The 12,488-nt window shown below is 45.2% G+C and overlaps 1 protein-coding gene across 6 annotated transcripts in view; it reads left to right on the forward strand.

Annotated features, from left to right (window-relative positions):
- The window catches only part of MAPKBP1 (mitogen-activated protein kinase binding protein 1), a 92,699-nt gene that overhangs the window by 19,456 nt on the left and 60,755 nt on the right, over positions 1 to 12,488 (forward strand). For all 6 annotated transcript variants that reach the window (XM_068683916.1, XM_068683912.1, XM_068683917.1 and 3 more), the window contains exon 3: positions 6,377 to 6,468. In XM_068683916.1, the coding sequence (XP_068540017.1) occupies positions 6,377 to 6,468 (92 nt within the window). The remainder of the gene's footprint in view (positions 1 to 6,376; positions 6,469 to 12,488) is intronic.

Raw genomic sequence — 12,488 nt, forward strand, 5'->3', positions numbered from 1 at the left:
AGCTCTCTGTGTCAGTGTATTGCCAGGGCTGAAGAATACTGGGGTCTCAAGCCTAGCCCTAAAAGAGTTCTTCTAGAGGAAAAGAACAGGTGATTATGCAGCCACTCCTCCATCAAGGTGGTAACTGGTCACCTGATGGCCTCTGTGATGTGCTAGGGAAGGCTTTCCAGAGTAATCCTCATGGGTTACACACCTCTGGGATTTCTGTGTCCACCGCTTTCTCAGGAGCTGTGCTCTTGCACATACATTATTAATACATGTATGGCCACGCTCAGTCGGGAGAGGGATGAGGGCAGGCAGATGATGCAGTGGATGAGATGGGAACTCTGATGGATGTTGTCTTTTTGTGCTGACTCAGTGCTATTAGTTAATGAAATGGATTCAAATGTTAACTGTTATGCACAGGCCCATGGGAGGACTTGTGAAATAGAGCTTGTCTGCTTGTGGACATTTATTGAAGGAGCTGTTCTGGAGTGGAACGGAATAATTGTGCCACAAGAGCTCTCTTTGAAGATGTTCTCCTTCATAAATAAATGCTCACAAAGGCATGGATGGGAAGGGGGGAGTTGAAACCCAAATGTTGATTCAAGGATAGATTTTTCTGTAAAGGAGCAGAGAAGAGAATGGGGGTTACATTTCCAAGTGCAAAGAAAGCATCTGGAGTTCTTATCTATGACTTTGTGGAGCTGGATGACCTCTGGGCTGTTGCCTGTAAGCAGCCTTAGATATCAAAAAGGTAGATCAAGTGTTAGGCATTAATGGGAGAAAAGAACAGAGAACAAAACAGGAGACGGTATTGATCTGCTCTGTAAATGCTTGGCATGCTCACAGCTGAAAGCTGTATGTAGTCTTGGTGTTTCCTCTTCTGTCTTAGGAAGGATATAGTGGACTTGAAAAGAATCTCAAAGAAGGGTATTGGAGCTGACCAACGATAATGACTTACCAATGAATAAGTCTAAGACTCTTCTTCTTGGAAGAGAGAGCATCAGACTGACCTAAAGATGAGAGATGCACTGTTCACTCTCTCTTCCAGTACAAGAACTACGAGGCATCAAGTAACATTCACAGGAGTCAGGTTTAACACAGGCAAGAAGAGACAGTGGTTCTTGCAGCACGTAACAGGCTGGCAAAGCTCCTTGCCAAAAGACGGTGTGAATGCTAAGCTTTTAAAGACACAGTGGGATGATTTCATGGTAGAGAACTCTATTGAAATAGGTTAAAAACTGAGAATAATTTTCAAGTGGGAGATTGACAGGAGGTGTGGGAGACTCAAATTTCCTTTCTCTGCACTTCATTTTTCTCCATGCGTTTGTTTATAATACTGTTCTTTCTAACTCTTTCGCATATGGCTGCAAATGGAAACAGGAACCAGTGTTTGATCCAAGATGGCCTATCCATGAAGTCCTGAGCAGATGCATCTGCTCATGGGACGTGGTTTTCCCAAGCCGTAGCCTCCTGCCTAATGCTGTAGGCATTTGGGTGTGTGGGCAGCCCTGTACAGTACCACCATTTTTTCTCTCCTCGCTGGCCTTTTCATGCACCCGAGGGTTGCATGTATCCTCTCAAAGAAGCTTTGTTTCTTTATTTCCATGCTTAAATAAATTGTGTATGTAGAGAATGGTGAGGTTTTGGGCCCAGAAGAGGGTGTGTACAGTAGTAGAAGGCAGGGAAGCAAAGTCATCAAGTCAGAAAACTGTACTTTGCTCTCAGCATATGGCTGTGGGAAAGAGGGACTGAGATACTACTGAATTCCTGCTCAGTCTTTTGCTTCTGGCCTGGGGAGAGCGAGGGGGTAACGGCATCACTCAGCCTACAGGTGAAACCTGTTAAAAACAGTTTTCTCTTGAAAAGTTTCTTTTTGTGCCTTTCTTTGAGGTGAAGCTGGACTGCAGAACAGTGCTGGTGGGCAAGCAGGTGTGGAGGAGTGGTGGCAGGCTGGCAGGAGGAGCAAAACTGTGTCACTGCGGGGAGAGAGCCTGTGAGCTCTAGGTCAGGCAAGCAGTACACTCGCCGTGACAGGATTGCCCTCTGTGGCATCCATTTGCCTGGAAATGATTACTGTGCTAGATGGGTGTGTTTCAAAGAGCGAGTTCTTTACAGCTACTGCTCTCTAGAAACGTCTGGGTGTTCAGGCCACGGTGTCTGCCTCCCATGCGCCTTGCGTGGCTTTGCATGTGGATGGGTGCGAACTGCAGGAAAGAGGAGAGTGTGTGCAGGGAGGGGAAGAGCAGGACGGGGAACACTGAGCTGATCCTTAAAGGATTTCTGTGTTGTCCTTGTAACATGTGGAAACAATTGCTTGTGGTTAGTCTTTCAAGTTCCCCAAAACAGCAGGAAGAGCTCAAACAAGTAAGAAACTCACGCTCTGAGAGCTGGGAGCAGCTGCTCAAGTGTCTTGTTTCCTGAAAAGACAAGCAAAACTGGCAGGGGCTAATTTAGAGCAGCCTTTCCTAAAGGAAGGCAGAGGTGGCATGGCTCTGTCACAGGTGTGTGTGGGCTTCCGCTCATACTGTGAGGGACCACGTCTGAGGGAAACAACGGCTGCTCTCAGATGTGCTCTGAGATCCAGTGGGGATTGCACTGCTGCAAGGCTTCTCCTCTACCAGGAGGCCTGGCTGTATCAAACACCTGGTAGCTGCAGATCAGGACTCTGCTTGTCTGATCCTACCAGCGGCAAAGGGGCTGTAGGAGCTCTCTGATGTTTGGATCTGAACTGGAAGGAACAGAGTAAGTCATCTGCTTAGGCAGTAAAATTTATTTGCCCATTTGTGCAACTCTGAGCAGCTGAGTTTAGATTTGTCTGTAAGATGGATGAATGTCAGGTTTTGCAAGACAGGTGTTTGCTCCGCACCTGAAGTTCTGTTTTCTACTCTTGGTGACTAAAGGTGTGTACTGAGCCTCCAAATTTGAAAAAGTTGACCTTAAAGAGATGGAGACGAGGTGGTCAATAAGTAGATAATTTCAATGCAAAGTGAACTCCAGGAGAATGTTGCATGTGGTTCAGTTCAATAACACTTGCAAATCACTTAGAGAACTGTGAAAGTGCCAAATACTATTAATAGAGGCCTCAGGATGAAGTAACAAATGTGGGCAGTCAGCCACCTTTCTGGGCCTTTAATTTAGGGGCACAAAATTACAGGTTTTGTCTTGCAATTGTTTCCTGGCTTGGGCGAGGGCGGTGAGCTGGCCCACTTATTGGATGGGATGACCCGAGCAAACAGGGACACATCTGACGATTGTGGGCAGCAAAGTGGCCCAATGTGGGAGCTATTGGTAACAAACACACCCGCTTCCCCCGTCTGCAGTGAGACCCTCCAGTCCCGTGGTTAGCTCAGATCACACTTGGAAAGAGGTCAGGGAATTTCGTTCTGCCCGGGACATGCTGAAGAACCACCTGGGTGACGTTATGGGAATGGCAGTGGCTGTGTGGGATTGGGAGACTGCTTGTTACGTGACAAAGTGAGTTCCTGCCTCATTTTGCCATAACTTCACAAGTGGGGTAACGTCAGACCTGTATCGACAAGTTTACCCTTTGCTGACAAATCTTAATTTGAGATTGGGAAGTAAATGTTGGTGTACCCCTGTCCTAATTAGCTATACTAATTATTTCTTTGTTTTGGCTGGCAAGTCAGAAGGAATCTGGTTTACACTGCATTGCTACCTATTGTTTTTTTCTCTCAGAATTTTTTTTAGTCTTCTATCAAGCTTTGTGACATGTGACTCAACTCTTTCCCTTATATCAACTAGACTGGAGGCTGGTCATGGAGGTAAAGCTGTGGTGCCTTGTGGACAGAGAGGTGGGAGTAGAGCTCACAAGTTTCATAAGACCCATTTTTAAATGTGTTCATCCTACTCTTAAAGACAAGTTGTTTTTCATACCTAAGGATTATTACTACACGTGCTGAGGTGTTGTAACAGCATCTGAAAGGCACACAGGGTTGCCTTTCAGACTGCTTGCTGGAGAGGCAGTTGCTGTGTCAGTGCTGGTGGAAGGGAAACGCCAGCAAGGGAAGGGGTTGTTGGGACAAGTGGGATGAGGGAGGAAGGAACTGTCCCCTCCCTTGGGAGCAGGAAGCTGTGAGATCAGCTCAGCTGCAGCATAAGGTGGCACTGGGGGTGTTGAATGTGTGTCCTGGCAGAGGAAAAATAAACCTGTTGGAGAAAGTAGGTTGCTGACCTGCTGCTGAGTGCTATGAGCTGCATAGCCAAGGTCAGGTAGCGCCTTTTAGGACAACTGCAGTTACAGCCAGCCTGAGCTAAAGCCTGCGCTGAGCAGCGTGAGCGCAGCATTGCTAAATTTGCTGTTTGCTGACAGCATCGAGTAATTGGTGCCTTATCTAGATGGGAGCACTTGAATGGCACGTATCTCTCCCACTTCCTCCTTCACTGTCAAGTACGTGGTTTCTATGGGAATTCAAACTTCTCTTCGTGTGATGGGTTGGGAGCTGACAGCATGAGCTGGAATCTCAGCAAATTCTTCCTTCTGTGCACTTAGGAAGCTACTCAAACAAGGAATGTGTTGACGTATTGAAACAAACCTGGAAGAGTAGATATCCCACTGGCCTCCTTTTCTCTTTCCCCCCCCTTTTTAAGGAACATTAAACTGAAACAAAACTATTTCCTTGCTTTACTGGCGAATTTGTAAATGCATTTTTAATTGTACGTTCTAATGCTAAGCAAAAATCCAGTGGAATTTTATAAAAGCAGTGGTTCCAGAGATGCTCATCTTGTGAGGAAAGGAGGCAATTTGGTGTTTTCTTACGCTATCTGAAAGTATCTGGGGTATGTCATTACTAAAAGGGAAAAAAAGACTGAGTTGCTCCAGAGGGCAGGACATGAAATCTTGCACTTTCCGTGTCACTGGTTTGAAGCCAGCCCAAATTGGAAGCCACTGAAGCACAGATGGCTCGTTTTAAGCGAGCTGGTGGTGCCTCGGCCCTGCTTTACCTGTTGAAGCAGGGTGGCTCCATGTGAGGTTGCTTTTATCACCTTCTCCAGTAACTTGAGCCATGGGTTCAGAGAGACCTCGTTTCTTTACCCTACAGCCGAACTCTTCAGGGCTGGTAAGCTGCACTGTCAGGGCAGCGTGGGGAAGCCCGCCCTGCCCCTACCTTTTTTGCTCCACGTTGGTGTAAATGCAAGATGCTGGTCTGCAGGGCAGCCATTAATGATTGCAGTAATTATTACAATGGGGACTTCTTATGCCGCGTCCATGCCTTAAGGCCTTAACCAAATATAACTTAGATGATGATAATTAAAAACAGAAGGCTGTGACCCAATAAAATCCATGAATTTGGCAGGGACAGCAGTTCTGAGGAGGAATGTATGCATAAAATATATAATAAATAAAATCAAGCTGTGCAAATGTAAAGGAAAGAGAATACTTTCGCGTCTGTCAGAACAATCCCAAGGCTGAAAATTGCTTTTTGCTCAGAGGCTGGGTCCTTTCATGTCACAGACCAGACTTTGTGCAGTGTAATCTCGCTGCAGCCTTTTGCTTTGGGAGAGTGCTGAATTCTGATGCTTCCTCTGCCAGCGTGCTCCCTGAAAGGTCTTAGTCCTCCCTGTCACCCCCCCCCCCCCCCCCAGCTTTTGTTTTTGCTAGTCCTGGCTTCTTGCCGCAGAGGCCTGACTCCGAATTTCTGTCTTCCAAGTAGCTCTTCCCAGTGGCATTTCATTTCTTCTCTTGAAATAGTTGGGATTTTTGCTCGGGGAGAAAGCAAGCATTTTGGATTGCTGTCTCTTGAGTGGGCCATTGGTATATGGGCTTGTGAACCCCATAGTGTGAGCTGTTCTGTCTCTTGAGATTCCTGGGGCGGGATGTGTTTGTCCAATGGATCTGGTTTCTAGTTCAAGCACTGTGGGAAAGAATGACTCTTCAGCTCCTATGAATATGGGACTGGGACCACACTGAACCACCTACCACTGGATGGAGGAGATAAAGAGAGTGGGGCAACCTGGAAAAGATGTCCAGGAAGATAACTGTGACGCAAGTGGTTTGCTGCTTGTGCTGAGAGGATGGGAATTGCGGGGCAGTGAATGTGCACCCCAGCTTCTTGCGCTGTACTAATTGCTGCATGCAGTCCTCTGCAATATTTGGCAGTGCTCTGGCGCAGACACAATCAGTGGATGCATAACTCCTTCTCTGTACCCCGGCAGTATTTCAGTATGCCGATGTTGAAGATAGAATAGGGTTAAACACTTGTTCTGTGCCTGGGTGTATGTCAGTGAATTTATAGGAGCTCTGAATTTCTGGGAGCTACGTTTCTTCTCGGTGCCATTATAGAGTGCCACACCATCAGCATTTGTTTATGGGTCCATTTGAACTGCACTCGTATCTCATAATATTTCTTGTTTTCTTTTTCACGTGCACTAGGTGACCTTGGAGAAGGTGTTGGGGATAACTGTGTCGGGAGGCAGAGGATTAGCCTGCGACCCCAGAACTGGCCTCGTTGCTTATCCAGCAGGGTGAGTCACAAACTACATTCTTCAAAGCTAAGATTAACCAGGATTGATAAATCAGCATAAAGATCCAGGGTGTTTCCAGGATGGCCTTCGACGGGGAGACTATTTACCATTCTGTAGTCTCTTAGCACAGGAGAATGATGAGCATTAGCACTGCTAGTGTAATTAGCAAGGGAGAAGGACTGCATTTTACCTGATGAGTTTTAATGGTATCCCATTTATGGAATCCCTTTCCCACCTCTTGCCCTAAGCTAGGTATTAAATACATTGTGGGCTTTTTAACTATGCTCTGTAGTATGCTGACCTTGCACATAGCTCAGTAGGATGCTCAAGCCAGTGAGTACCTAATGGAGCAGGTGATGCTTTATGTGAATTGACAAAAGCCGCCTTGTACACGCTCTACAATTCAGAACTTGCTATGTTTCTCAACCAAATGCAGAGAAAGATCTCAGGCTGACAGCCCCTTGCTTGGAGGTTCTCTGGAGTGCAACCCATCCATCAACTGTGGTCCAAGTGTAAATAGAGATATCTAGATGGAGACACTGGTGGACAGCAAAAAAGATGCCTAGAGCGAGATAGCTGAGGGCTGGGGAGGTAGCTTTGTTAGTTCCATGTTTAGCAAAATCAGAGACATCCTGGGCCAGATCCTGATCTTGCTGAAGGTGGAGCCTACTCAGAGAGTGTATGCCTATGGAGGAGCAGAGCACGTCAGAGTTGCTGGTCTGTGGAATGGGATTCATCCGAAAGAAGGTAGCACCTGAAAAATTGTAAAAGTACTGTGAGAGAGGCAGGCTGACGTCTTAGAGGGTATTTTGAAAAAGCAAGGGAGGAAAAATGTTTTCAGTACAGTATTTACCTTGCTGGTGAAGGCATGACTATTGAGATGGGAGGCGACTATGGCTGAGATGGGAAGATATGATACTGCAGTGGAAATAGATTGGGTAGACAAAAGAGTGACCTTTCAAGAAAAGTCTTTGCTGCCCAATGTGGTGCCATGTGAAGATGTTCCAGCTGGCTCTAAACTGGGTTGCTGGAGTCCATATGAGCTTGTCTCTTTCTCTGAGGTAGTTTATTCTGATGGTCAGCAAGCTATGGGAGAAGAGAGAGGGTGGTATCTCCAGATAGCAATACATAGGCATACTCTTAAATATGAAAGCTGAAATTAGAAGAAAGGAACTTCCACGAGAATTATGGATGATGTTTTCAGTCACCCAAGAAACAGGATAGCTACACTTGAGGTTTCTGTGTATCTTGCTGAAATAAGAGGTGGGGTCAATAAAACTGGCCAGAAATTTTTGCCCTTCCTGGCCAATATTTTAGTTCACAGAATTGTTGTGGTTGGAAGTGACCTCTTGAGATCATCTCAGCCAAGCCCCTGCTCAAGGAGAGCCACCTACAGCAGGTTCTCCAGCACCATGTCCAGGCAGCTTTTGAATATTTCCTCAGATGAAGGCACCATAACCTCTCTGGACAGCTTGTTTCTAGTGCTGGATACTTACACAGTGGAATTTTTCTTTCTTTTCTTGTTTTCAAAAAGAATGTCATGTATTTTCACTTCTGCCCATTGCCTCTTGCTCCCTCTGTGGGCACTGCTGAGGAAAGTCTGGTTCCCTCTTCAATCGAATCTGATGTTTACACACATTGATAAAATCCCCCTGAGCCCTATTCTCCAGGCTGAACAGCCACCTCTTTTATAAAAGATGCTCCAGTCCCATGGTTATCTTTGTGGCCCTATGCTGGCCTCGTTCCAGCAAGTCTGAATTTTTCCTGTATGGGAGAGCCCAGAACTGGATGCATACCCCAGATTTGGACTTGCCAGTATTGAGTAGAGGGGAATGATCTCTTCCCTTGATCTGCTGGCAATGCTTTTCCTTGCGCAGCCCAGAAGGCTGTTTGTTGGCTTTCTTTGTCACAAGGGTGCATTGCTGTCTCGTGATCAGCTTGTTGTTCCCCAGGACCCCAAAATTTTCTTCAGAGCTGCCTTACACCCAGTCAGCCTCCAGCATGTACTGGTGCCTGAGGTTATTCCTCCTTAGGTTCAGGATGTGGTGTTTCCTTTTGTTGACCTTCATAAGGTTCCTGTTGGCCCAATTCTCCAGCACGTCCAGGTTGCTTGGAATGGCAGCACAGCCATTTGGTGTCAGCCACTCCTTCCAATTTTGTATCAGCTGTGAACTTGCTGAGGGTGCACTTTGCCCTGTCCTCCAGGTCATTAATAAGGAGATGAAACAGTAACGGCCCCAGGAGCAACTCCTGGGGTATACCTCTAGGGATTTGCCCCAACTGGACTTGGTGCTGCTGATCACAACCCTCTGGTCCTGGACATCCATCCAGTTTTCAGTCCACCTCACTGTGTACTTACCTAGCCTGTACTTTGTCAGATTGTCTCTAATAATGTTATGAGAAACTGTGTAAAAGGCTTTATTAAAGTTCAGGTAAACAACGTCCACTACTCCCCACTCACATGCCAAGTTAGTCACCTCACTGTAGAAGGTTATCACGTTGGTTAAGCATGCATGATTTTCCCTTCATAAATCCATATTAACTACTCTTTATCATGTTCTTGTCCTTCATGTGGTTGCAAATGGTTTCTAAAATTAGTTGTCCCATCACCTTCAAAGAGATTGAGGCAAGGCTGACCTGCCTGTAGTTTCTGACATCTTCTTGTGCTTCTTGAAGATGGGAATGAAATTGGCCTTCTTCTAGTACTCAGAAACCTCTCCCAGTTTCCATGACCTTTCAAAGACCATTGAGAGCAGCCTTGCAATGCCATCAGCCAATGGTCCTAACTATGAATAGGCCAGTTTGATTGTTATGCCAAAGCCTTTCAGGAACCGGAGATGGTGAAGCTGCAGTCTCAGCTGGGTAAGATTTATCTGGTCAAAGGAACTTCTAAGCTGGGGTGACTACAGACTGTCCTGCCTGCCCTGTTCTCTTCTGCCCAGTGCATGCACTCCTTTGTCAGGGGACCCTGGGAGCAAGGTTTCTGTTCCTTGTTAACGCTCATTAGCTGTGATGAGGGGAGCCATGTCAGCGTTGGAGGCGTATCAACGGTGAAGCCAAAGAGCTTCCAAAGGACCCTCACATGGACTTCTGAGAGAGTCCTGAAGGTAAATACAGCTGAACAAACCACAGTTTGATTGCTTTCTCCTAGTTCTTCTGCAGTGTATTGAAATGGATTTTACTAGTTGAGTCTTACAAGGCCATTTTTTTCCTCCTCTTACCATGGTGTGTGTGTGGGGGTGTGTATGTGTGTGAGGTTCTTTTTTTCTTAAAGCATTTTATATAGTTAAACTAAAGACATTTTGAATTCTGCATGTGTGCTTGACAGCATCCTTTATGCTTGAATTCTTCAGAGACATGCAGATATATTCCAGTGTATTGCCTCTTCCTCTGAATCTTTTCTGACACTGAATTTATTCACACTTGATAATGAGAAGGAGAGAGAGAAGAAAGCAAGTGCGGTAAAATTAGATGTTTTGGACTCTTGGATAGCTGAAGATAAATGAGTTCTATTAACAGTGATCTCTTATGAGCTGGTGCATGCCAAACACAAATGTAATCAAGCTTGAGGACACCTGGGGATTCTTTTGGATAATTAAAAGGCTATGTGATTCCTTAGGGCTTTATGGAGGGATTCTTGTTCACACTTGTTGGTGGTAGCATCTCTTGGTCTGGGCCGGAAACCTATGGAATATACCAGATATTTTGTAAGAATTTGGTGGCTTTTATGACTTGCTGCTGTTGTGCCACAGCTAGCCTGTTTTGTGATGTTGATGTGATTTGCTACAGTCAAGACGATCTCCTTTCGCTAGCTTGACCTAGCATTTGTTAAGAAGTCAGAACGTGAGAGGGGTATGGGTGCAGACCTTAAAAGCTGATACAGGTTCAGTTTATTACACTTTTTCCCTTCCCATTCTTATTTCTAGTGGATTTATCTCACCTGGGTGATTTGCAGGAATCCTGACATAACTAGTTCATTGGCTTTATTTATTTTTGTTCCTATTTGTTTGAATTTGCTGGACACTATAACTTCTTACATGAGGCTGATTTTGCAGACTGAGTACCATGACCTGTCCTTGCAACTTGGTCATCTTCAGCTGTGCTCCAGTGATTTCCTCAGCCTTCTGCTCATCTAGTGAGGTTTTGTAATCCTGACATTCAGAAGCTTTACTCCTCCAATCTGTCGTACCCCCAAAAGGTGAATTTACGTAACATCTCTGTTTTCCTAAGAACTCTTTCAACATGCCTAGATTCATTTGGCTGAGATCAAAACAGTTGCCACAGGCATCCCGACTTATCCAAACCGGGCATATAAATGCTTGTTTGAATGAGGACTTGTGTATTACAAGCTTTGGTGTTCTTTGAACAGGATCTTACTCTGGTCTCTGGTTTGTCTAAAGCAATTTTTTAAAATACAATGCTTTTCTGGATTTTCTCTTTCCTGGTATTTTTGAATCTCCTGAAAGTAGCAGTTCCCAATGCAATCTGAGCTCATTCCAGCTACACATTGGTGCCAAAGAGCTGAATGTTACTTTTTTATTTTCTTTTCCTTCTCACTGGCTTTTGAACCTTTTATCCTTTTTCTTCTTTGACCCTAATGAGGTTTTCAGTCCTCCAGTGGCAGCTTTGCTGCTCTGGTATTGTTTTAGTGTGATGCTTGTGTTATAGGAAGCTTTTTTCTTCATGCCTGCCAGAAAGGCTAAAGGCACAGAGTGCTCCAGATATTTTAGGCCACCACTTTCATATAAGGCTGTTGTCTTGGGAGACAAGACAACATACAAGAGAAAATTACCTCCTCCCCTCCCCTAAGGTCTTACATCTGCTGCCCATGCTTGCCTGTTCTTATGCTGACAAGTATAATAAACCCAAAGTTGCCTAATTTGATCTCTGGTAGGGTTATGCGGCGAGTGACAAAGTCAGCTTTGTGGGAGGAGTGAGGGGGGACAGAAATGTGTTGAATATTTTTGTTTCTTGTGGCAAGCCTGGTGCTCTGTCCATTTTTTTTTTTCCAGTTTGTTTTCCACTTCTCTTTTTCTCTGTCCTTCTTTCATTTTGGTTTATTCTTTCTTTCTCTCCCCCCCCCAGTAGCTAGTTGAGGTTCTGTCTCCTAGAAACAAGAATGGAAACAAAGCTTAGAAAATCCTCTGAGGTTACTGATGACTAGCATTAAAAAGGGGGGAAGAAAAAACAAACCTTTTGAAAGGGGAAAATATCTATCCATTTAAATTCCACACCAGCTACTTAGATAGCTTAAAGCAGCTTATCTATTTTTTGGGGGGTGTGTTTGTTGCTTTTTGAGCCTTGTGGGCTGGTGTGGCTGATTTTATTTTGCTTCTCTGTATTCCTCTTTCCTTGGCTCGCAGTTGGTCATGACAGCTGGTTGAGAACCTTGTCCTCATGTGAGATACCTGCCTGCCGGGGAGAACAGCCTGTGCTTTTTCCTCTAGGAGCAGGAAAGTAGTGCTTTGTGCTGTTCAGTGTACAGTGTCTAACTAACACTCTCATGTTCTGGCCAGCTTAGGCCACTCTCTAGCTCATCAATTCTTAGCTCTTCTGATAGAATTCATTTATTTTTTTTTTAAACTTAGTCTTCCTGCTGGGGAAATCTGTATTTGATACAGAGTGCATGTAATGAGTTGACGATCCTCAACCTTCAGCTCAGCCATGGCTCTTCACCAGCTGAACCTCTAAAGCCCGGTGTGAGTTTAATACAGTCACTCCCCTCTGAGACAGCGATCTGAGTTTCTTTGGGTTTCTCTCAGAATCGACTGCTGCCAGTGCAGATGCAGCCCCCTGGCTAGCTCTGTGCATGTGCAGTACATTTTCTGAACATGGGAATTGGGCACCCCCATGTTCTGTAACCATTTCCTAATGATCTACCCTTGCTTGCAAATGGGAAGAGGAGACAATAAAAGCAGGAGCTAAATTATCAAACTTAAGATGAAGATACTCACTCTCTTCTCCTGCTGCTATTTGCCACAAAATCATGTCTAAGAGCTAGACTTTTTGCTTCAGCTTTA

Source organism: Anas acuta, chromosome 5 (assembly GCF_963932015.1).
Source record: "Anas acuta chromosome 5, bAnaAcu1.1, whole genome shotgun sequence".
Classification (NCBI taxonomy): Eukaryota; Metazoa; Chordata; class Aves; order Anseriformes; family Anatidae; genus Anas; species Anas acuta.